This window comes from Silene latifolia, chromosome 4, assembly GCF_048544455.1.
Source record: "Silene latifolia isolate original U9 population chromosome 4, ASM4854445v1, whole genome shotgun sequence".
Classification (NCBI taxonomy): domain Eukaryota; kingdom Viridiplantae; phylum Streptophyta; class Magnoliopsida; order Caryophyllales; family Caryophyllaceae; genus Silene; species Silene latifolia.
The window spans coordinates 107823412-107850888 of NC_133529.1; the positions used below are offsets into that span (position 1 = coordinate 107823412).

Below are 27477 nucleotides of genomic sequence, written 5' to 3' on the forward strand. Positions count from 1 at the left end.
CGTCGAAGAATCTTATCAACATAAGACTCTTGACTTAGTGCCAATATCCTCTTGGATCTATCTCTATGGATCCGGATACCTAATATACGTTGTGCTTCTCCTAAATCCTTCATTTAGAAGTGGTTACCTAACCACTTCTTAACAGAAGACAACATTGGAATATCATTTCCAATGAGTAGTATGTCAACGACATACAAGATTAGGAACACAATATTGCTCCCACTGAATTTCATGTATAAACATGGTTCCTCAACACTTCGAGTGAAACCATTCTCTTTTATCACATGATTAAATCGATGATTCCAACTTCTAGATGCTTGCTTAAGACCATAAATGGATCTCTTTAGCTTGCACACTTTGTTAGGATTTTTAGAATCAACAAAACCTTCGGGTTATATCATGTACACCTCCTCTGCTAAATGCCCATTTAGAAAAGCGGTTTTGACATCCATTTGCCATATTTCATAATCATGAAATGCGGCAATCGCTAACAAAATCCGTATGGATCTTAGCATGGCTACGGGTGCGAAGGTCTCATCATAATGGAGACCTTGGACTTGGGTAAATCCTTTTGCCACTAGCCTAGCTTTGTAGACATCGTCATGTCCTTCTATGCCATTCTTGATTTTGAATATCCATTTGCATTGAAGGGGTCTTGCCCCTTTAGGCAAATCTACCAAGTCCCAAACTTGGTTTTCATGCATAGAATCCATTTCGGACTTCATGGCTTCAAGCCATAAAGAGGAATTTGGACTAGAGATTGCGGCCTTGTAGGTGGCGGGCTCGTCACTATCTATAAGTAACATGTCGAGTGTTCCATATTCTTCGATAAGTCCCACATATCGATCGGGATGGCGAATAACTCGGCCCGTTCTTCTAAGAGGAGGAGGAACAACCGTATTAGACGACGAAGGAACTTCTTCTTGCGTCTCTATCTCGGTTTGTGGCTCTTGAACTTCATCAAGTTCAAAATTTCTCCCACTCTGTCTCTTAGAAATAAATTCTCTTTCTAAGAAGACAACCTCGCAAGACACAAAGACTTTGTTATCTTGAAGTTTATAGAAGTAGTAACCTCGTGAGGTTAAGGGGTAACCTACAAAGATGCACTTTTCGGATCTTGGGGCAAGCTTGTTGTCGTTCTTAGACTTGACGTAAGCATCACATCCCCAAATCTTCATATAGGATATGTTTGGAACCCTTCCCGTCCACATCTCACATGGAGTTTTCTCGGTGGATTTAGTGGGACTATTGTTCAAAGATCTAATTGCGGTTTGAATCGCAAATCCCCAAAACGAGTTCGGTAACTCGGTTTGACTCATCATGGATCGAACCATATCAAGTAGGGTTCGATTTCTCCTTTCGGCAACACCATTAAGTTGTGGTGTTCCGGGTGGAGTAAGTTGTGATATAATACCACGTTCTTTCAAGTGTGAATCAAATTCAAGGCTAAGATACTCTCCACCACGATCGGATCGTAGTGCCTTAATCCTTTTGTTCAATTGGTTCTCTACTTCGTTTTGAAATTCTTTGAATTTGTCAAACGCTTCACTTTTGTACTTCATCAAATAGATATACCCATATCTACTTAAGTCATCGGTGAAGGTAATAAAGTAGTCATAATTACCACGAGCGGTGATACTCATTGGTCCACATACATCGGTGTGTATGAGTCCCAATAGTTCATTAGCTCGCGTCCCTTTACCACTAAATGGATTACGAGTCATTTTGCCAAGTAGGCAATATTCGCATGTACCATATGATTGATAATCAAATGGTGTAATCACATTAGTCGAAATTAATCTTTTGATGCGATTCTTGTTTATGTGACCTAATCGACAATGCAAAATGAACGCTTCACTTGGGTCACTTGATTTGAGTTTCTTTTATTGAATGTTATAGATATCATTAGTTGGATTTGAGGTCTCTAATATGTAAATGCCATTGATAGAGGAAGCTTGGCCTATAACCAAGTTATTCCTAGAAATAGTACAACGATTGTTCTTAATGACAAAACAAAAACCGTCTATGTCTAGCATAGCGATTGAAATAATGTTTTTAGAGAGTGTAGGCACATAAAAACAATTATGTAAATACAACTCAAATCCATTAGGCAAAGCTAAAACATAAGTTCCTTTGGATTCGGCCGCTACTCGAGCTCCATTTCCAAGGCGTAGATCCACATCTCCCTTGCTAAGCCTCTTCACGTCTCTTAAACCCTGTAAATGATTACAAAGGTGAGAACCACAACCGGTATCTAGTACCCATGTCGTAGTGGAAGTAAAATTTATATCAATAACATAAATTTCCTTAGGAATTTTACCTTTTGGAGTGATGATTCCTTCCCTTATATTTCGCAAATATACGGGACAATTCCTAAGCCAATGTCCCATGCCATAGCAATAATGGCACTCATCATTAACTTGCTTGAAGTTTTTGATTTTCTTTCCCTTCTTCTTGAACTTTTTGTCCTTTGAAGCAAGAACTTGATTGCTTGAGCTCCCACTAGTTTTGGCATCTTTATCTTCCAGAGACAAAGACCCTATAGATTGTATGAGGTAGTCTTCCTGAGACGAGCTCACACGAGGTCTAGTAGTAGTAGGTGGTTTAGAAGAAGTGATGAAGTTAAGGTTTCCATCCGAACCTATCCCAAAATGAAGTTCTCTAGTAGTGTCGAAATCATTGTTGGAGCAAACGTCGTCAAAAACATTGTGGTAAGACTCAATAGTTATCGGTGCGATAGCGTTTGATGGATTCATTGTAATGAACTACAAATATGGAGGAAAGGAAATATTAACATTTGTCTTTTAAATCATACTTGTAAACAAATTAAACAAGATATGAACATTTATATAGTGACCTCTACCCAACTATTATAAATAATTCCAAGACCCAAATTCATATCGACTTAGGCACGGTGGGGCCGATACATCCTTTATCAATATAACTTGGTGGATTAACGTTTAATCGATTCTACTTTTAGAACTCTTGGTCGATAATATTACATTAACAATTATCTTTAGCCCAAAACACATCCGACAAGGGTACGGTGTGGCCGATACATCCCTTATCAAAAACTTTTGTTGAGTTCAATCCAAATTTCGAATAAATGTGTCCATGATCCAAACCCACATTAACTTGGGCACGGTGTGGCCGATTCATCCCTCATCAACATGAATTCGGTGGATAGACATTTATCACCCATTTCCCCTACGTAACAAGGTTTGTACCCCGGTGTGGCCGAGTGCACTCCCTCGCGAAATAGGTTTTCATGATTTCTACTCTTTGGTAAGGCTATGTCTCAATTAATTGTATTAGCGAGAGGTCATGTCAATTTATTATCTATCACGTTTTAAGTGAACTAAAGCGGTGAACTACGATAATTGTAATTGACACGGTCGATAAACTCGATAAGATGAAGATGCATGTTTTAGTTATGGCGATTTAGCGATGCATGTGACATATAAATAAAATGCAAAACATAAAAAAAAAAAAAAAAAAAAAAATCCTAGTATGGCCTTCCTAAATAGAAAAACTATTTAACTATTACATATTCGGAAACCAAATCCATTGGTCCCTTGAACTTCGGTTGTGTCACGCATCTCGAGGTAACACCGTCTTTATGTATCGCCATCTTGAAGAAATCCGTCTTTGGGAACTCCGAGATAAATTAAATTACATAGCAAATTACATAATTTCCTACTATACATTTGTAACTAAAATAAAATAAATCTATTAAATTACAAAACGGTGATACGAGATCACAATAAAATTACAACCGAATCGATATTCCCATACATTTCGGGAAATGCCAATTAAAACTAAGGCCATACTAAGTAAAAATTACATAATTCAAAAATTACATAAATTAAAATTATGACAATCATAAAGAAAATGCAGCATTATAATATGTATGAACATGCCCAATTTTATGCTAAATCGCCTTTAATTAGCCAATATCGTATATTACTCGGTTTTTACGGATTTGCGTGATTACAACATTTTACAATCACAAAAATTACATAAATTCATATTTATGCATAACTTAATTACCCTAACCTCTTAGGACTCAAAATTTAGTCTTCACTAATTATTTGACCATAATTAACTCATATTTATAAAATTTGTTCATTAATGGACTTAAAATTATAAAAATAAGCTATAAACTTCAAATAAATCACAAAAATTTCAAATAAATTCAAAATTTGAAATTTAAACTCATGAACATTCTGGAAAAATACCATGACACTCATAATGTTCAAAAACTTAGGTTATAAATTTCGAATTTTTCCGGAAAAACAATGTTGCGGTTTATCGGTTTTAACTAAAATAATCATAAAAACATGTGAAAAATTATATTCATCAACTTTTCAATTTTAGATCTGAAAAAGATAATAAAAAGCAACATATGATGTTTTTCTTTAGTCATAGAGTATGTTATATTAATATTTCACTAATAAAGTCACTATTCATGCTATTTTTATTCAAAAATCCATAAATCATGCAAAAAGACTTCACTATAGCCTATTATTTTACACACATCTTGTAAAATTGCATGTGACAACATACTAAATTTCTATGACCAGATTCGAAATTTATCTCATATTAACCTATTTTTCACCTAAATCCGAATTCAATAATGAAAAATCCATTTTTCGAGCATAAGAAGTCCAAAAATTATGAAAATTTACAGGTTATCTCAAAATATTTATGTGACAACATATCCAAAAATCACTGGAAAATACGAAGTATAGCTAATTTTAGTCCGAAAATGACATTTTTACTCATAAAATCATATTTTAATGCCATTATTGTATAATATGAACAATAAAAATCCGTAAAATAACCTAAATATCCTAAAAACATTTTAGGACCAGAAATTTTAACATGCATGAATTAATTTCGTGATATATCATAATAACACAAATTATACAAGTTTTATATGTTAATCTTTATAACTCGGAAAAACTTTTAACCGATTTGCATGCAAACAACCATGGCTCATGATACCGATTGAAGGAAAAGTAGATCTATATACTAACATATTCATATATGTTCCATTTTAATTTGTCATAAAATTAACAAATGATCTTATGCATGCAAACAATTTAACAAAATAAAGAAGAAACATTCATCCTTACATTGGAATTTCGGTTCATATGGGCACAAAAGAGATCTCCTTCTCTTTTGTTCTTGAGCTTTCCTTTTGGATGAACAAAGACCCAAGTGTAGGATCTCTCCCAAGGATTTATACCCAAAGCTTACTCTTAATTAAAATTAATATAATGTATACTAGATAATATTAATTTTATAAGAAAAATTGACCCAAAATTATTTGGTATCTCTCCCAAAACCGGTTGAGAGAGAGGAATTATAGAGGAAATTTTCTCTTTCTTAAAAACTCTTATTTTTGTGAGATGAATGAATGAATATCACTAGTCTCTATCTTAGTGAATATTAGGTAAAAAAATAAGAAAAACCACAAGGGTTTTCTTCCCAAAAACCGGTTGGAAGAGAGCATGGGAAGGAGCCAATGCATGCCCTAGTTGTTCTTCACAATGAGAAATAGGTATGCAAGGCTAGTTTAGTAGGTAATCATGTTGTTTACCACTAATAAAATAACTTAATATTTTTCTAATCTTCCTCATCTTTTCGGCACATATGGATAACATGGAATCCATTTTATTTTTGTCAATTGTCAATATGTCACATGTCATATGTTACATAAATTTGTTATGTATTTTTAACAAATATTAAAAATCAACGTATTAATAAAAATACGTCATATACAAAAATCGACTTAGTAATTCATAATTACTTGTACCAAAATAATTTACCAATTATAAATCACAACAATTTGTATTTATAATAATTCATTCAAATTTAATTGTTTCCTTAAACAATAATTTCATCTGAGTAATGATACAATTCGATTACTCAGACCGTATCTCATTTTAATCAATTTCAATGAGATACGTAAATATTACTTACAAAATTATCCGTCAATTTTAATTAAATTAATTGACTCGTAACGTTATACGATCAATTAATTGATCAATTAAGAGTGTTGCCCTATAGGTATAACCTAGGGGGTCAACTGATCACCACCGTCGCACGACAGTAATGTCAAACTCTAGTCAGCCAATCATTACCGATATATGTTGACCAGTTGACGGTAAAAATACTTCCCAATTGTATTCTTTAAAAAATGAGACTTAAACATGTGATCATAATGATCAACAGTTGTGATCGCATTATTGTCGGAGGACACATATTCCAACAAACTGTTCTTTCTGGCTTTATAGATTTGAATCGAATGAAATTTGAGTGAGTTGTTGTTGTTGTTGTTGTTTGTTTGAAATGAATTGTTGTTGTTGTTGTTGTTGTTGTTGTTGTTGTTGTTGTTGTTGTTGTTGTTGTTGTTGTTGTTGTTGTTGTTGTCGTCGTGAAATATTAATACTAGTAATTATACTAATTTGAGTGATTAATTAGGTAGCCACCATGAACCACAGTTCACCATCAATCTAATTTGGTGAAATAATGGAGCACCGATTTGCTAGATTATTTTTCAAAGTATAGCCGTGTATCATCCTAATTTGACTGATTAGGTAGCCACCACAAAACACCAACAATCCTAATTTAATTAATTAGATAAATAAAAATTGACAGACCCTAATTTTATCTTTAACAAATAAATAAAATTTGATTGATTAGAATATGCTTACTGACCTTCACTTTCCTCCTCTGTTTGTCAAATGGGTCATGGGCTGCATCACTGGATCTTGGTTCACTTTAAAAATTAATGGTGACCATCATGGTTTCTTTAAAGGTCAAAGTGGAGTCAGGCAAGGAGATCCACTTTCTCCTTTTCTTTTTGTTCTGAGCATGGAAGTTCTATCTAGGAGCTTAAGGAGAATGTGCTTAGAGCCTAATGTCTCTTATCACCCAAAATGCTCTAGAATTGGACTCACGCACTTGGTTTTTGCTGATGATCTTATGGTCTTCACTAGAGGAGACTTACCTTCTGTTCAGCATGTTGTAAATATCCTGGCTTCCTTCTCTCATTGGTCTGGCCTCAATGCAAACCTGGAGAAGACTGAAGCCTACATAGGAGGTGTGTCTAATAGTGTTAAAACTCAAATCCTTGGCATTGTTGGCATCCAGGAAGGGAGCTTTCCCTTCAGATATTTAGGGCTTCCAATTCACTCTTCTAGGCTCACTGCGGAAATGTATGATGGTCTTTTGCTTAAAATTCAACTGTTAGCAGGCAAGTATTCTACTAAGCACCTCTCTTATGCTGGTAGGATACAAATTATTAACTCTGCAGTGTTTGGCCTCTGCAATTTTTGGTGTACTGGCCTTCTTCTGCCCAAGCAAGTCATTAACAGTATTACCAAGCTTAGCAGGCAATTATTTTGGGGCACGACTGATGATACTAAGAGGATCATTTTTAAAAGCTGGCAAAGCATTTGCCTCCCCTGGGAAGAAGGTGGCTTTCAGATTAAAGACATTGGCAAATGGAACCAGGCTATTATGCTCAAATGGCTCTGGTGCCTTGACCATGGCAGTGGGGCAATTTGGAATCTTTGGACCAGTAATTACGTAACAAACCATTGCAATATCTGGACTCTTGATGCTAAAGAGTATCATTCAGATTGCATCAGAGGAATCCTGCAAATCAGGAATGATTGTGTCTCTAAGTTTGGCAATGTGCAGGCTGCTAAGGAAGCTTTAGAGCAATGTACTGTCAATCACAACTTCTCCCTGAGGAAAGCCTATGCTATTCTGCGAGAGACTTCTCCTATCCAGCCAGTTTACAAAGCCATCTCCAGAGGCAAAATGCTTCCTCGCCATAGAGTAACTCTAATGTTGGCAGTTCAGAAGAAGTTACCTACTGTTGACCAGTTAATGAGAAGGGGATTAATGCTGGTAAATAGATGCAGCTTATGTAAGCATGCTTCTGAATGTGGCTCCCATCTGTTTTTCAGTTGTGATTACTCCTCTGCTGTCCTATCTTCCCTCAAGTACTGGATGAACATCAATACTCCCTGCACTGATCTGGTGTCCCTTCTCCTGTGGGCAAACAGCAGATGCAAAAAGAAGCACTGGAAGCACAAGTGGGTCAGTTGTAGTATGGGAACCTTAGTTTCTTCTCTCTGGACTGAAAGAAACTTGCGCATTTTTGAAGGGAAAGAAAGATCTGTCAATCAACTTGTAAAGGAGATCCACTTTCTAGTCAGCACTTGGGTCCTAAATACTGTAAATGATGCTATATACACAGATGTTGTGGCAGCTCTAAATGAGCGACAAGTTTTTGTAGATTAGGAGGATATATAGGTATACTTGTATAGATAGGGGAGCTTTAGATGTTGTCATTGTATAGAGGTTATTTCTTTGTAAGAAACTCATGTAATCCTTTTTTTGGAATATATGAGAACTACCCTTCTTGCAAAAAAAAAAAAAATTTGATTGATTAATTAAAACTCAACAAATAATATTAATAATTGATAAAAAAAAGTAAATTAATTTATTATTTGGTAAATAAGAATCCATCTTGTAAGTTTTAAGTCATTTGAGCAGTGAAATTAAGTTTTAGGAAAAAATATTGATTTAAGAGTTCATTTGGTTTAGTTTTAGGTGAAAAGGGTACAAAATCGAAGTTTATGAAAAAGTATATGTGAAAAAGTAAAGTTCGTATATGAAAAAACAATTAGGTATTAATAATAGTAATATTAAAATTAACAACGGTATTAATAATAATATTAGTAATAGTATTAATTATATTAATATAAATATTATTGATTTTAATAACCATAATATTCATAATAATAACAATAATGAGGATGATTAATTAATAATAAATTAATGATAATAATAATAATAATAATAATAATAATAATAATAATAAATAATAATATTAATAATATTAATAAAACTATTAAGTTTAAGACTTCAAAAATTGAAATGGGTTGAATTTAGTGGAGCTGAGCTGAACTGAGCTGAACTGAATGGAGCTGGGTTGAACTGAACTGAATAGAGCTGAGGTGAACTGAGCTGAGCTGAACTGAATAAAACTGAGCTGAGCTGAACTGAACTGAATAACGCTGAACTAAAATGGGCTGAAAATAAGCCAGAAAGAACAGAGCCTAATATTAGCTTCTTTCATTTGGGATTGTTATTATTGCTTTTATGTGCAAGCCCTTGTGAGGATTTCATAAGACCATCCCCAAGCAGAGGTCGCGCTAATTAGGTCGCGACCCGGTTTTACTCTTAATCCCACTTTATTTATCTTGACCTACTTTTACCCTCCCAAGCAGAAGGTCACGACCTAGGTCATCAACCCAATCATTTTTTACTTTCCAACCAATTACATCTCTTCACATTATATTATATCACATTTTCATATATATATATATATATATTTTTTTATTAATTATTAATATTGTCAAGTGTCAACCAATCACATATCACCACCTATAGGTCATGAGTTGGGTCAATTTACTCCACCAAAGGTCACAAATTGACCTCCTAAGGTCACAAATTGACCTCCTCTTTCCAAAGGTCACCATAATTTTTTGGTTAATTAGTGATTAGTGTGACCAAGTAAGGTCATGACCTAGCAATTAGTCTTAGGCCATCCCCAAGCAGTGGTCACGCTAACTAGGTCACGACCCGATTTTACTCTTAATCTCACCTTATTAACCTTGACCTATTTTCACCCTCCAAAGCAGAAGATCGCGACCTAGGTCATTAACCCAATCATTTTCCACTTCACAACATTCCCAATCATACCCCACTATCATATTATATACTTTTATTTATTATTTTTTTATTGTCCAATCAATAAAAAGTGTCCACCTAGAAGGTCACCAAGGTGGTCAATTTGCTCAACAATGGTCACAAATTGACCTTTTGATGCAAAAGGTCACAAATTAACCATCAAAGATCATCAATTATACTTGCTTAATTATGTCATTAGCATGACCAAGCAAAGTCATGACCTATCAATTGACCTTGTTTGGGCATGGTCTAAGGGTTACCATATAAGAAGGGTTATTTAGTCTAGCTTAGGATTAAGCAGGAGGCATGTGTGTGGTTGCACTAGGGCCCAAAATTCTTAGGTTAGATTTTGTGAATATATATATACTATAGCTACATGTTATTGCATCAATAGTGTAACATGGTCCAGCGGATAAAACATCAACTCTATTAGCAATAGATGTTGTGTTAGATTCAGGGTGAAAGCAAATTTTGCACTTTTATTCTTTTATAACCTTTTTCTTTTAGCACATTATACTTCGTATAAGATAGGTATTAGAGTAATTTTTTAAACCTAAATTACTCAAAGAAAAAGTATTCCTTAAATTAAGTAGGAAGTATTTGGTGATATGAAATACTCACTTTTGTTTGAGAAATTTTAATTAACACTAGTTGTTGCACCGCGCCCTATCGGGCGCGGTGCCCCAATTTGGTGGAATTCTAAGCGGAAGTCAGCTGTGTATAGAGAAACGGTCACACAAAGGTAGTGAATTTGTAAGCGTGTGATATGCTCATTACGTCGCTTATAAACAATTTGAAAAGTCACTTAAGCATTCATTGCATTTCATAAGCAAAAAGGTGCATATATTGCACAAGGGGCTATTCAAAAGCAAGATAATTATAGCACGACACTCATAAAATAAAAGGTAGAATGACAATTCCACAAAGGCATAGGAAACATTTTTTTATTTTTTAACAGACTTGAAAGACCGAGATTACAACGCGAAACGACTATGTGAACGAATACGTAACACACTTAGTAAAATTTGGTCTTATGCCACAATGACACGCCTTGCAAAAAGATCTTAATAAACCGCATGGAAGGCGTCATTGAAATTAGCGGAAACGCATTCAACATCTACATCTGATGCATGTCTGCATTCAATATCCAGTAATCTACCCACATCCTAAAACATAATCAAAGTTTAGTCATAGTTCATACTTGCCAATTTGACAATTAAGTTGGCAAAAAGTACCTAAACACTAAAGTGAGCAAAATTTTCCAATATGCATCGTATTTTTTTGAATAATGTAAACACCATTTAATTCTATAACTGCAATCATGCTATTATTAAGAGACCTTGAATTCTATCCCATACTTAACCTAATCAAAAGTTTGTCTACGATGTGTAAATTCCAGAAAGATTATTTAAAATGTACTAACTCTTTGTATAATTAAATGATAACAATCTAGACACAGTATAAGAGGATTAGCACAAGTTATTAACAAGATATAAGAAAATACTCCGTAAAATGAGAAGTTACACGTAAGTGATGCTACAAAGACAAAAGTATAGTTACATCATCTGAGAACCCTTTTCATGAGAAATTGTCTCTATTAGACCAATTATATCGGACTAATTATACTACTCCCTCTGTCTCGCTCAATTGTTGTCCTTTCTATTTTAAGAATGAACTTGATGAGCAATTTGATCCTTCACACTCAATTTGGTCCACTTGTCATTTAGTAATTGACCTCCTCTTTTCTCGGTCTTTGTGCCAAAACCAAAGGACAACAATTGACCGGGACGGAGGAGGGAGTACAAGTCTGTATGCTACTTTTTATACATATTATGTCCCAACAAAACAGAGGTTCCAAAGAAGCGAATTAATAGCTTGGTCACCTGGGAGGCTGGGAATAATGCATGACTGAAATGAATATATAGCTATCACCAAGAGAGTGTGAGAGACATTTACCATAAAATGATAGAATAAAAGATATGCAAGGTAAATTCTACAAAAAAGCATTTCATATTTTTGGACAAATAGCAAAGTAACATAAAAAGCATGCCAAACAGTTAAATTGCTCTCGTCTAACTACTTTGCAAATTCTAGCACACTCACTCACTCTCTTTTGAACCTTTCCATGTATGGAGAAACTCGGTCTTACTTTCTTATTTACACATATATGGGGAAGACAATGCCTCTAATGACCGAGGAAACTGAAGTAAACATCAGAGTCGAAGACTGCTCCACACTTACTGAAGGTATTGCATATGTGGAGGTACCGCTCCAAACTTTCCAATCCACATAACACGATCATACTTTCCGATAAGGTGTATAAAGTATGGAGCGGTAATAACCAAACGTTTATTTGAGATATATATAGCAGAGGCATGCTTATATGATGGACGATATAATAACTATTAAGGAAAAAAAAAACAAGAAATAATGAAGGGCATAAAACTTACAGAAAAGATAGCATCCTTAAGTATTGTTTGGCGTTCCAACTAATCAGCAACCAAAATGTAAAAGGGGCCTATTGGGCCTAGGTCTGTATTCCATTCTAAACACTAAGATAAAGTCTGGCCGCAATTCAAGTCAATAACATCATAGTTTCAGTCTTTCATGTATAGAGTACATAAGAAAAACACAAAGAAAAGTATATGAAAAGCATCACTTTGATCAAGACATACAATCTCTTTTCTGTTGTAAGGGTTTTGCCAGTAAATTCTAACTGGATGAGCCCGAACGGATAGACCAAGTAAATGCAGCCCTGCAAAAATATCCTTACAACTGAAACAAGCCCTGCTGGGAATGTGCACAAATAGCACTACAACGCTATCAAAAGGAAAAACATACAATTCCCGCACAATGTAACAACAAACTCCCTCTAACTGAAACCATTTAAGCATCAGGGCTAGTCAGTCAACAATGGAGATATAGATTTTGTATTGAGTCGAGAGACATTCATAGCAGTACAACGCTATCAAAAGTAGAGGTAGATAAACCGCAACAAGAACATTTCAATCTACTTGTCTCAACTGAAAACAACTCACCTTCCTGGTGGGAAGACATCGCATCATACACAATGTAAATTACGTTGACCCACAATAGGGTCAAAGGCTCAAAGAGTAACAATCAGAACATCCAACCATTCATACCGGCCATTTTCAAGACATCGGATTGATATAATATATTAGAATACCGAAAAGATTCATGGCATTCAAATTATCCAAGATGTCATAGAAAGAGAGTATACAAGTTGCATACACTTCTATCAGCATCATGAGATAAATATTTGCCATTTTCACGATCGAGATCAAGTTCAAGAGGAAACTCATGGCAATCATTGATCTACAAATTGTCGTAAAACACACGTGTGACTCATATTCATGCCAAAAATATTCACCAATTAATCGATAATTAGCAATAAGAAATACATGAAAAATAAATGCAATCGGAATGAAAAGCCAAAAAAATGAGAGAACGGATAGCAAACACTTAGATAGGACAGTATACATCTAATCAAAATATGTTTTATACCATATATGAAAGTTTATTATGACCAACCTTTACCATAGTGTCACAAATGAAATAATATTCAAATCTATTGAGCTGCAGCTGAAGTACTGGGGAAAATCAACGAACAAGACACCCTCCCTAGCATCCTGAAATTTCCAATGCCAAACAAGGAATTAAAAAGTGCAACTCCCCCTGATGGCTGAAACATGTTTCCAATGCCAAACAAGTAATTAAAAATAAGTTCCTGACAGTTTCTAACAAATGAGTAATAACTGGGAAACCCGACGTAATACCTTGGCACTTCATCCCCGTTTATGTTTTCCCAAAAATGTGAACAACGCAGAGTTGGATAACTGAAGCAGACGCGAGGGAGAGACAGAATCAGCAAAACAGTAATTCAACATATTAAAAGGAAGTTACTCAATAATCTCAACATTATGCAAGGAGTTTGCAGGCTATAATGGAGAGGAAAAGATCGTCAGACAAGCCAAAGGATGCAATCCTGCCTATTTTTTAAGCACTGACAACATCCTCTCCGGCCTCCTTCTCATCCCCTCTCCTTCCTTCCCTTTCCACATCCTCTCCATTGCCTCTTGAACAATCCTCTATTCTAACTGGAGTTTGAATAACTATCGATTGGAATTTAAAGTAATTATTAACAATTACCTCTCTGAGATGAAGGAGCTTATCCCTATTATAACTCGTATCTCATTGTCCAACACTACAGATCCAAGTTAGGGGTTTATTTCATCTTCTTAACTTTAATATGTAGTCTCTTTCAATTAGACAACTTAGTGTTTAGCTTTTATGGGTAATATATCGCCTACTCCCAGTCTCCGACTCTCCCAACCATCTGTTTACAATCTCTTTATCAGGGAAAAGAAAATAAATCGTTGGTGTGGAGGGAGTAATATTTTCTGATAAGATCAGCAAAATACTAAATTACTACAATATTTGCAAATAAAACAAAGTTGCGCACCTTTTGAGATTTCTAAAATGCGTCAGTTTGGGTTGTCTTTTAATAAGTTGTTTAAGCTAACTCATTTTCGTTTATCATCTAGGGTAGGCCATCTTGAACTTTAACTTAAATAGGCCTATTTATGATAACCGTCATCATCCTCATCACTAACAAATTAATCTTGATCCAAGGTTTCTACACTAATACTTTTGGACTATTTTTGTAAATCTTGTAAACTGATTATGTTAATAGGATGTTGCAGCGTAACAAAGTCATGGATCCCCTGTTATCAGCATTGAATAAAAGATGTAGATAACCTGGAAATAGTCCTTTGTTGTCACACTCTCACGGTAGGGGTGATAGCAGAAACTTCACCTTACCTAATTATTTGTCACTTACATTTTTTGTCAGACATAAACCGAATCAAACCTAACAGCAAGCCCACCTGCTCGATAACTTTGTTTTAGTCATCACCTATTTCAAACAAGGTGTATTAGATACTTGTCATACCTCCCTCCATTAACAAATGCCTATGAATTCACAGTTACCAGTTTCGGCCCCAATTAGTACTTAACTCTAGCTTCAAAAATCTAATAGTAACAGCCGAACAACACAATCTCAATACTACAAAAATCAAATTACTACAGTTACCGAGTGAAAAATACCATCAACAATTACAAACTCAATCTGAGTATCCGAATTATGCCTAATTACCATTCATAAGCACTACCAATAAAACAACTAATTTCTAGAAACCCACCAAAAAGCAAATCAAAATAAATTTTCTAACCTGCTTCTTTTGTGAGTCTCATGACCCTCACACGCTTAGAGAGGTAACCATATTGTATTGTTGGTAGCAAAAGCATAGAATGGGTTATTGAGATATTTCTGTAAGTTAATAGACAACAACAACTTTAACACAATGGGTTTCATAGTCCATACATACTATAGATATTAGGGAGGTATTTTATTAAATTGTAAGTTCAACCTACGACTCAACCCTATCAACTTGTTGACACAAACACAACGGTTCGATAAAAACATATGAAGTACACAGAGCGTACTGAGGCCACGTATAACAAAGATGGCCATTTTTTACACTCAACAAACACCCTATACAGGTAATTCTCATTGGATCCACTCATCTGACATTTCACCCTCAAGCGAAACACAACGGTCCGATAAAACTTTTGAACGGAACAACTTGCATCCAAAAATAAGCTCATAGCAAAGAGAAGTATATTGCTTCTCAGTGGCTATATCAAAATTGCACAATTGTAGTTACTTATCAATCAGACAAAAGAAGTATCTTATACCTATAGATGAACCTCTTCCTTTTGAAAGTTGGGTTGTCAACTGTGAGTACTATCTTTCCCAAGTCATTGACCTCAAAGCTTACAGATATCACAAAATCGTCATTAGCTGCCATTTTGGCAACCTTTTGGATTATCACTGTGTAACCATTCTCGGTGCTTGGGGAAAAGCGGCAATGAACATCAGTTCCCATCCTATGAATCGAAGCTCCCACACGATGCAGGTCTACAATATCAAAAACATCTCATAAGAACTGCACAGTTGGTAAGTTGTCGATAAATAAATTGATCAGATATTTTCAAATGGGAGACCAGCAGCAGCCCATATTTTTAAGAATGTGGTAGTCAATTTAGCTATTAGCATGTTAATGGGTAGAGTTCTGCTATGTATTAATTTCACATTCAAATCAACTAAGACCATTTTTCAAGATAGTAATCGTAAATTAATATATACAATCTACTGCTGATTTAGCTGGCAAATTTTGAACTTACCTCAAAGCCTATATATCAGATTGAATTTAGTAAATAAATTGGCTAGAAACATCTCCCCCAAACCTGCAATAGATGAAACCAACAGTAAAGTGATTGCGGAATAAGCCCAAACTAAACACTAATCAATGAAAGCGTTAAAACATTAGACGAAAACTCAGGTTTTCAGAAATTAAGCACCCAGAAGATAAACTGAAGACGAAAATCAGTGAAGAAAAAAAGGGATTTTAAAAATGATCGGACAGACTTTGAATGTACCTACCAAACTATCGAAAAAAAAAGAGAAAATCTTAAGCCAACGTTGTAGAAATGCACAACCGACTCAAAAAAGGAAAATCTAATGTTCAAATAGTTGGGGTTTCAGGCCAAAGTTTCCCTATCAGAAAGGAAAATATAATGTTGGAATAGCTAGGGTTGAACATATTAGTAACTGATAGCTCCCTATAGTGAATTCAGCACCGTAGACAGAAAGAGTAGAATTCCGCAAAAGATAAAAACGATCAAGTCATACAAACCGCCACATGAATCTGGGTGAAAAGAAACATTGTTATGCGAAATAAATATTGATTTAAAGTTGTTCAATATAAAAAATCAAACTGCATATGACCACAAACCAGGTGTGCCAAAAACCCCAAGCACTCAAAAACTAAAAGCAAAATAGCAGCAAGAAAGGATTACAAGAAATTCAACACCTAAAATATTCAATAATACAGAGGAGTTGGAAAGCAAGCAAATATGTCCTCAGATGAATTAAAGGTGCTTTTCAATTCACATCTCTTTTTAATTCGTGTGTGTTTGAGTTCTAACAGAACAACGGGTAAGGATTCACAAGGTACTTTGTTCTTTTATCCTATTAAATGAAGAAGTTAGGTTATCTTAATTTCTCTAGTTATTTCTCTCTTTTGAACCAACATAACAAAAGCAGGTCTTAGCCCCTTAAAACAGGCACCAATATAACCCCAAAATACCATTAAATCATCAAATAAATAAAATACAATCTCAAACGGAAAAGGCTCTCGTGAATAAAACAGAGACACCATACTCACCAATAGAAAACCAGGTTTTCGAAACATGCTCACCTCGAAGCAAACATGGTATTTTTTCACAATGGTAGCCTGATTTCCATACGAAGCTTCAAATGAAGTTGAAGCTGAACTTTATAGCTCGGGTTCCATCGTCCTCGAGAACAACTGCAATCACATTTAAAAAAAAAATGCCTTGGTAATCAGCTCAATACCAAATAAATAAACACAATTAAACATCAGTAAAATTCAAAAGATAAACAACGTGGGGTAATTAAACTACACCAAAATTAAGTCAAGCCCAAAAACCAAAAACTATTGAGGTAAAACCCTATCAACATAACATACCATAAACCCAATTCAGTTACATTAGAATGATCTGATTTCCCAACTCTGAACATGACCTAAGACCAGATCAGTTAGAATCAGACAATAAACATGCAATTAAATAGGAATCAAACAGATACATTCCAGAAGAAAATGTACATTGATTAGGATCAGATGGAACAAGCCTCATTTCTTTAGTTTTTGATAAATCAAAAGGCCCTTCCTCATCCTCGTCATCTTCATCATCTCCAGTTTCAATCTGTAAACAAAGGCAACAGGCTCATCTTTGACCAATAACATCACCAAATAAGTGGAGAACCCATGTAAAATTTAGCATATTTAATTTATGAAGAAAACGCCATAATGTAAGATACAGCGGTAAACGTCATCATTGTTTGAGTCGTTTGACAACCCACTCAAAGGAGGGACAACAAACTTAAAATGAAACAAGTAAAAGTTGGCATATGCAGGGCCAAAACATTCGTCAACATTCCTAGGACTCCAGCTTTTGCAGCCTTACCTTGGCATTTATATTTAGTAGCACATTAGTCAGGTACTGATCGTTAACCCTCACAAGAGCAATGCACTGTGTCACAATTCCAAAATCTGCAAGCTTCTTCTTCCAGGGATCTACAAATTAGAAACTATCTTAGCAAGATATAACATTACCTGAGTGAGTGGCTCATATGATTCCGTCAAAGGCATATTGGCAAATGAGTTGCAAAAATATATAAATGGTGACGAAACAAAATATATACCATAAAGATCACAGTTTGTCCTCTCAGGAAGAAGGCACAGCAAAAATTTGGCAGCCCCAGGAAGTTTCGATTGTACTTCTTCAAACATATTCTCAACTCTCACAAGAGGAGGAGCACGGCTGTTTCCTCCATTTTCTTCAAAGACATCAAATGGATCTTCATAATCCTAAAAGACAACAAAAAAAGAAATCGTAAACTATCAATGCAAGCGTCTGAAATTAATCAAGCACATAACTAATCGTATGATAGGCCAGCTACAAATGAGGTATGATTCCTTGTTCAATGTTAGATATAAAAGGATTTTCTCAAAGTAGACAGAAACTATTACATATTCCAATAATCGTCTTTCCATACATCCACAAAAATTTAATAATGAAAATAATTAGTCTCACTATAGACGGATATATCCGTCTAAAGTGAAAGACGGGTCAAATATGCTTAAAGTGGTAATATTTTTTGGGCCCACCATGAAAATAATTAGTCTCACTATAGGTGGATATTTGACCCGTCTATAACTATAGACAGATATCTCCCATCTATAATGAGAATTTGTGTAATGAAAATTACAATGAACCCTGTTAATGCAATACCTCAATTATCTCAAATAAGTTGTCATCGCCAAGCTTTAGACCAGCAGACTTTACAACTTCTGGAATTGCAAAAGCTGGACCAATCCCCATTACACCATGATCCACGCCAACAGCAGCAAAGCTCCTAAATAAGCAATGGGTGACAAATGGAAATAAGAGATCATCAGTTCAAACTTTCATTTAAAAACAAAAAAATAGTAGCCAGGTTTCGTTTCGCACAGATAGTCAACTTTTGCAGTCATTTAGACACACCAATTCACTATCTAATATATCGGTTTCTCAATTGCACACACTGACGATCAAATATTTCAGATCCTCGTATTCCTCGACTGCATTCCCTCGTGTCATTGTTGAAAATTGAAATGGGAAGGTATCATAGAATCGGACAACAGCTAAATAAGATCATGAGAGCATGCTACCCTAGGAAAAGAATTGACTCCAATACGAATCCTCAAGTTAGCCACAAAGTTTAAACATGAGTAAGCTGTAAAGAACATACTCCGTACTATCGTTGCACACGTCAATAGTCAGGTTTTAAAGCAACAGTATTCATATGTTTTAAGATGCCTAATACAGCACATAGGTGAAAGAGAAATACCATGTTCAGTCCGCAGGATACTGAATCGCGTTCAAAGATTGGAACTTCTTCAAACTCATCGCGAAAATGGATGTCACTCTCAACCTACGTAATGTAACACACATCAGTTTTTGAATAACTGAATCTGCAACAACAATAGATTTCAAATTAAGCGATAAACTTATTGCTAGTTCTTGATAAGCCACATTCTAGTACTCAACTACAGTGATAAAATCAAAATTATCACACCTCCTCTGAGCTACCGCCACCATGGTCCCCATTCAATGCAAAACTCAAATTTGCAATCATTTACTAACCCCCTGATAAAAAATATATAACAACCCATAATAAAACACAAAAATAACCCAGAATTTGAAAATGGAATAATAAAGGCTACTCTTAAGAGCCCCAAATTACTGCATGCAATCGATTTAAACCTTAAAAAAACCCCAAATTATTGCATGCCATCAATTTAAACCCACTAAATCCTAACTTATTTAATTTAATTAACAATCAATATCAGATACAAAGAAGAAAATCACACAAATCAACAAAAATTACCTGGTACGTGTTCCAATCAGCCGGCTAAAATCTTGTTCGCCATCCTCGAAAGGAAAAAGAAGATGGAGAAGAAGAGAGGGAGATAAAGGGAAGTAAGAAGCAAATGGCGAGCGATTTGCAAAAGTGGATTAATGGGGATTGGATTGCAATTTGCAACTGTAGAAAGAAGATCGCATGTGAGAGAGAGATGGACACACAGTGTAGAACAAAGAATGGGGAAGCAGCGAGAAATCAAGAAAAGAATAAGAATGAAAAGGAAGGGCAAAATGGTCAGAAAAGCAAAATGTTACTGTTCTGGGAACAGTAGTCATACTTTGGGTTTTTAAAAGAGTATGGAAAGCTTATAAACTAAAGTGGAAGAGTACTTTTTACATGAAGTTTTTACTTTATCATAAGTAAATTGTTACAAAATACACAATCAAAATAAAAAATACAATGATAATTAGAGAAATTATAAGAAGTTATTGTGTATTTTGAAAATTTTAATTATGAAGAATAAACTCGACACTAAAAACGCAAGAGAAACAAAATTAATTTTTAATAGAACATTTGTAATAATACTTTAGTAAACGTATAATATTGTGTATTGAAAGGATTTTTTTTTTAAATAATATCGCTAAGGGCCTCATTTTCAAAGTTCGCACAGGCCCCGAAATCTCAGGGACAGCCCTGGGTTTAAGTCACCATTGTCTTATGAAAGTTAGTATTAAGTTTTTATAGAAGAGGAAAAGAAGGAACATTCCATGCTTAGGAAGTAGATGTTTGGACAAATTACACCAAGTTTCTTTAAATCTTGAAATCTTCCATATTAAGTGTTTGATTGTTTGTCTAGTAGAATAACAATGGAGATCCTCTGTCCCATTTCATGTTCCATCTTATGTCCCATCACTTCTGATGATGACACATAAACACTTTGTTATTTATTATTGCCATTTTTATCCTTTGAAGTATGATGTGTTAAGATCTTAAGATAATGGGACACAAGATGGGACATAAAAATGGGACAGGTGATCTTAACTCGTAGAATAAAGCTTGAACCTTTTAACATAGTTATGTTACTTTCTACATAAACTTTCCTTATTTGTCAACCTACATGTTGTTCATTATTAATATCCATAGTTTGTGATTAGTGTTAAGTAAGTGAGTCTTAATTAGTAGATAATCAATAGTCTAGTCTTAGTTAAATCGTTTTCCTTTGGGTTCGAGTGTTCGACCCTTCTTACTATATCACTCTCTTTTAATAGGGTTTAGTCGAGTGGAATTAGGTCTATAAATATTTAATTTAATTTAATAGTTTAAATTGGATTACTAACGACAACCGATTTCTCTGTATCGGTCACACTCATTAGTTATCATTTGGTTTCTCATTATTTATCATTTGGTTTCGGCACAAAGCCAAAATATATGTGAGTGTCAAATAATGTCGAGTCTAGTAAGTCTAATTAGCAAAATGAAGTAGTTAAAATCCGATAATTTAGTGTTAGATTGCGTAATTGTCGGAGTATGTCTTCTGCTTGTAAGTGTGGTAACTTGAGCTTGTTTTTGTGTGCATTTAATGTTAAATACTATTTGTCATGAAAGCTTGGGTGTGATTTGGAGATACTTGGCTAGAACAATTGAGAAATCAAGAGCCATTTTCGAGGAAGTCAAGTCAACAAAAGTCAAACACCAAGCGGTCAACGAAATCAAAGTCGGGTCAATCCTAGCAAACCCGACCCAAGCAAAAGGATATCACTAGGAGTCAATAAGGGTCAACATCAAGGAGAGTCAAGGCGGGATTTGGCCAGCCAAAGTAAAGTCAAGATGGATGGGAGTTTTGAAGGAAAATTTTCAGAGGGAAACCTTTATCCACTTATTTTGAATATTAAGTTTGCACTCCAAAATGTTATTTATTTTAAAAAAATGTTAGGTGAAAGTTAGTAATTCATTCATTGTATTTTATTGTCCCCTATTCCTTAAAAACTTATCTGAATATTATTGTCCCTTTTTTCAATTCACAAAAACTTAAATTTGTGAGAGATGGTGTCTCATTAATTTATTATTGAGAAACCACTTTTTTTAGTGTTTTTCTTGACCCTTTTATTGTAGATCTTGGCTCAAAGTAACTCTTTAATTTCGTTTCTATTTTGACAATAAGCATACTCAATTTATCTTCAACCGGAAATCAAACTTGCGTAATAGAATATGTAAATAGTTTTTAGATAAATTTGTATATCTTGTAATTATTCTAATAATATTCAGTTCCTTTAGTAGGATATAATGCAACGAGTCAGTAGTCACACAATATGACACACAGAAAATTAAATGTATAATTATCACATTTAATTGTTAGACGAACACATAAGTCACTAACGGAAAAATTTTTGTGGGAGGTTTTCAAAATAGTGATGGCCGTAGCAAACTTAAGAGAGAAGAAATTCTTACAAAAATTCATCTCAAATTCGCGGTGGTTGTCTTAATTTACCCATGATAAACAAAACGAATTGTCTAGAAAAAAAATCAATTGATGAAATAGACTTCGAAAGTTGATAGATGAAGGAGTACTTTTTAGTGGGTCTATGGATCAAAACTCTTTAAACAAACGAATGGTATAAGCACACTTTTTTTTAATTGTAAAACATATTCTTAGATTCGTATTGATGTGGAGTACATGCCCCCCCTCTCTCTCTTTTTTTTTTCGTGAAGGTAGAAATTCTCAAACATTGACCGTAAATAAGTTAGAAAATAAAAATATTAATTTCTAAAATCAAAACATTTAAACTTATTATCAAGAGTCAAGACATATAATAATATTATACCTTGGTAAACTTTTAGAGATTTCATCTTACCACATCCAAACAGCAATAATCCCCATTATACTAAAAGAAAAGAGATCTCTAATATTTTTCCGCCTAAATGAAAACTACTCTATAATTGGGGTTCATTATATCATATCTAAAATTGGGCCATATTATTTAATTTCATATACGGAGTAATACATATATAATTCTAGCCCATTTAAAAGGGATAAAAATTTTCAATTTGATTACACATATTAATAAAATATTCTTATTTTGTTACATAAATATAATTGTACAGATTATGAGTATGATGTGAAAGTAATATTTTACTATTATTATTTTTAAAATTAAAATTGATAGCTACAATAATTACTCAACGGTTATATTACGCCTTTAGCGGATATAACGATATAATAACAATAGTTTTTTTAAAACAAAGTTAACAAAATAGTTCGAGTAAAACCTTCAATCTTATACGGATTAAAAGTGTTGAATTACTCTTTTCTACCGTTTAATACAAAACATTACTAATTTAAATTTTATAATTAAATGTCAACTGGAGTTAAATATTATTAATATAATTATTATTTTCTCTAATATGCCCATCTAGAAAACCGCGCAAATGCGCAGGATCTATGCTAGTAAAATACTACATAGTCTAATGTCTACATATAAGTTAGTTTCATAATAACCAACAATGTTTGTTTCATAATACCATTGTCTAATGTCTACATATAAGTTGGTAGCATAATAACCAACAATGTTCGTTTCATAATACTCCGTACAATAATTGTTTAATAAGGCGGTCTTATACCATAAGACCAGCCCTTTAATAAAAAGCTCAATGAAATCCCAGTTAGTTTAAAACTTCTTATTTACCATTTTTCTCTCAATTTATTTTACGTTCCCATCTTCTCAGCCAACATTTTACCATTTTCTCCATCTTTGCTTTATGCAGCATCATCAACAATCAAACAACGAAATTCATCACCTCTCTCAGATCTCTCCTCTCGCTTTCCCTCAACATCTCTCAATTCAAAACCCCTAAAACTCCAACTTTCAGTGAACAATCAAAGATCGGTCACCTTCTAACTGGTATTATTATGAATTCATCTTCTCATTAAAACCAGGTATGTTTTCAACCTATTGTTCTTCTAATTGTAACATGCTTGAGATTTACATGTATTTTGGTATCATCCACAAGGTTATTTCTCTATAGTCATCTTTATCATCTACCTGATATCTTTTTGTACAAATGAATGACACGATTGATGAGTTTCGTTGTTATGAGCGATTTTTAATTTCTAGTAGTGTATAAAGCTTTAGGGAAAATGGCGGATGATACAAATTTTCTTTTGCAAAATATTCTTATAGATGGATTGACATCAAATCTTTTTAGCTAATTCCCATTTTTAAGTTGACAAATTAGACTATAAGTTTTGAGGTTTTAGTTTGAAAACTTCTTGTTTTAATTTCAAAATTTAACATCAGGAATAATTGACTTTAAAATATCTTAACTTTAGTATCCAATTGTTAAACTTGGGCCTCGTTTGATTACCCCATAGAAAATGTAGGAAAATAGAAATCTCATGAATTGCAAAATTGAAGGTTGTTTGGTTACTCCTCTTTTTGGCAAAATGTAGGAGTTTGAAAATCGCATGATTTTCCAACTCCCCCATAATGGAGGAGTTGAATTACCTAGTCCCCCCTAGGTAGTTCTAAACTCCTGTGTTAATTGAACTCCTACGTAGGCAACCAAACGAATTTGCTAAATTCATGTGAATTTCATGCTGGAGCTTAATTCCCATGAATTCGATATTCCTATGGAGTTGTATTCCCGCGGGCAACCAAACGAGGCCTTAGACTATAACCTGGATTTTAACTTAAAGTTTTGAGTTTTTAAGTCACAAACTTTGTTTTAAAGAAAAAAATATAGAATTGAAAGGTCTAAAATTTAAATTTCTATTTTGTCAAAAGCTAATTAGTTCAAATGGAAGAGTATGTGCACTGCGCAAGGTATGGGTTCGAGTCCCATATTAGCTAATAAAATTTTTCTCATTTTAAAGTTATAAAATGGTAGTGATTGGTAACAATAAAACTAGGTGTCGTAATACTAGAATTAACTACCAAATTAACAATTTATAGCCTAAACTTTGACTCTACTAACTTTCAATAAAAACAATAGTAAAGCGGAAGTAAAGGGTCGAACCCAAGAGAAGGGGTTAAGACTAAAGACTTGAAATGTAAACTATTGACAATTAAGTAGGTCTCTACTTACTAATTAAGAACCTAATGACAATTTAAACTTAACAAAAGAAAATAATCACAAACAATGGCTATTAACAAGGATCAACTAGTAGAAAACATAGATGGAAAAAGATTGGTTTTGAGAAACAAACATGGAAATGTGAGTAGAACTTGAATATCTTCCTATTGAGACAATTCTACAAACAACTAGTATGCAAGATTCAATGTAAGGGGGAGTACTTGATGTAATTCTCTCTTAGTAACCCAACAATGGTAAAGCTTGACTCTTTTTACTCTCTCACAATTTCCTACCCACTACTATCACCTCAAGATGTTGATACATGTAAATTAAACCATCTACACATACCCTTCAAGCTTAAGCAACAAATCATTAAACCATGAAAAGAGACTAAGCATGAGCATTAAGAATTTACCAAAAGATGAAGCTAGGATCAATTCCTCATGAGATTAAACCATACAAATGAGCAAAAGACAAGAACTTTCCTATTTGTTGTAAGAATCCTTTAAACCAAATCAACTAACAACAAATTTGCTTCAACAATCCCAACTAAATTAAACCATTTCATTAGGATTTGCACTAGTCAAGTAAATAACATGCAAGGATGGCCAACCCAAACATTCAATTACTCAACAAAAGAAATTAAGCACAAGGAAAGAACTTTAGATAAATAAAGAGAGGTTTAAGAGTCTTACAATTACCAAAGTTGGATACTTTGATCGAATTACATCAAGCAAGGGAAGAACTAGCCTTCCATAGTCTTCATAAAACCCAAAAACAAAGAAAGATTACAACTTGAATGCCAAATAAAATGTTCTTGCTTACTACAATTTTCTAGAGATTATTCAATGCTTAGGTGATAATTAGGTCTTCAAACATGAGGGGTATATATATGGGTGCACTCCTTTCTAGGTTAAAAGCCTCAAAGCAAGCCCAAAAACACGGAATGTTTCCTTAAGCCCGTGTTTAAAACCAAAAATGCGCAGGCACCTCGACGTAGGCGCGGCTGCGCAACTGCGCGCAGTGCTGACTTTCCTTCTGCAAGCAGTGCGCACCATCTCGGGAGTTCAGCTTCAAATCTTCAAACTTTGCTTCCTTCTTTACTTTCCAAGTTTCACTCCTACTTCTTCAAGCTGGCTTCTAGGCTACATTGGAGCTCCTTGTGCTTGTCTTAACCTTTGAAGGGTGCCCTATGCCTCTCGGGTTCCGTTCATGAGGATCAATCGTCCAACCGAGGTGAATTACATAAGTTCAACCACATCAACCCCTATGCCAAGTGTTAGGAAAAGCATACTAAAAGACCCATATTAAAAGACACGAGGGTGATAAAATCACCCTCTTAGACCGACACAAAACAATGCTATCAAACTCCCCCACACTTAGACTTTTGCTAGTCCCGAGCAAAACCCGGAACAAGCAACCGTAAAGTCTACAAGAGGGCGTGGGAGGGAATGATCTCTCTTCCCTTTCCTCTTCCTTCTTATACCTCCCTCAAAACACAACCACCGATTAAAAAGAAAAGACATGACTCAAAGTGTTTGCACACACTCTTCACTCACTCACCCTCCTTATTTCTCCCTCAAACAAGACACGACACACCACCAACTCCGACTCATCAATCAATTCCACCCTTCTTATATCACCAAGGTAGTAATGGTCACTCTTGCCTTATCCCAAGGCAATAGCAAAGTGACCTCTCGTCCTCCTAACAATCACAACTCACCACTACTTATGACGCCCCCTTATCACTCCATATAAATGCAAGATCATGCTACTTGGTTGGCCAAACACCCTTAAGAATCAACAACTCAAGTAGCCAATCGGAAAAACCACCAATTTGAAGCAAATTTTTGTGATATAAAAAGAAATTAAGTCCTAATCTAGCCTCCTTCCAAGACCCTCCTTATCACTCCCTTCTTATCCCTCCATCTTTTTGGTGTTACAATTTTCAATTTTTCAATTTTTTTGGTGACAATCCCTCATTTTGCCTAAGGTGCCCTTTCGGGTTTTCACCTTAGCTTTTTCCTTACCTCTCATTGGTGGCTCGCAACTCGATTCTTCATTTTGCCCGGAATGCCCTTTCGGGTTTTCATTCCGTCCTCGGCCACCTTTCCCTATCTTGCCTAGGTGCCCACCCTTGTGGGTTTTCACCTAGCCGGGATTGTCATTTTTTTTTTTTTTTTTTTTTTAACACACATTCAATGGAAAGAAATGTACATATATTACAATTTCAATCATCTTACTCCCCCACACTTAGATTCCACATTGTCCTCAATGTGGAGGAGTACCCTCATCCTCTCATGGTTGGTAGGTGGAGGGACCCGAGCCTTCCCCTTGCTCATTTGTCCCTTGATCTCTTCTTCTTCTTCCTCTTGCTTGCTTCACTCTCTTGGCCCTCTCATAGGCCTCCTCAACTTGAGGCTCGGTGATGGTTGGTTGGTAGGTGGGGTCATTTGGATGGAGGGTCATGCCGAAAAGGCCCCGGATAAGCCCAAAAGAATCCTCATGAGCTTGAGCATCTTCATAAGAGTCTTCAACATATTGGTGGTGCCGCT

At 34.7% G+C, this 27477-nt stretch overlaps 1 protein-coding gene across 3 annotated transcripts; it reads right to left on the reverse strand.

The window, feature by feature from the left end:
• Positions 1–10583: 10583 nt before the first annotated feature.
• Positions 10584–20187, reverse strand: LOC141653771 (protein argonaute 4B-like). 3 transcript variants are annotated; one of them, XM_074461616.1, is made up of 13 exons: positions 19877–20187; positions 19337–19420; positions 18739–18862; positions 18149–18314; positions 17911–18020; positions 17550–17649; positions 17412–17467; positions 17121–17231; positions 16045–16107; positions 15556–15778; positions 13575–13634; positions 13330–13427; positions 10584–12532 (listed from the first exon to the last, which is right to left on the reverse strand). In XM_074461616.1, the coding sequence occupies exons 3-7, from the start codon at positions 18826–18828 to the stop codon at positions 17433–17435; spliced, it is 501 nt and encodes a 166-aa protein (XP_074317717.1). In that variant the 5' UTR covers positions 18829–18862; positions 19337–19420; positions 19877–20187; the 3' UTR covers positions 10584–12532; positions 13330–13427; positions 13575–13634; positions 15556–15778; positions 16045–16107; positions 17121–17231; positions 17412–17432. The 3 variants fall into 3 exon arrangements, with proteins under 3 accessions (XP_074317717.1, XP_074317716.1, XP_074317718.1); XM_074461615.1 differs by having other exon boundaries at positions 13330–13634; XM_074461617.1 differs by lacking the exon at positions 10584–12532 and having other exon boundaries at positions 12541–13427.
• Positions 20188–27477: the final 7290 nt, after the last annotated feature.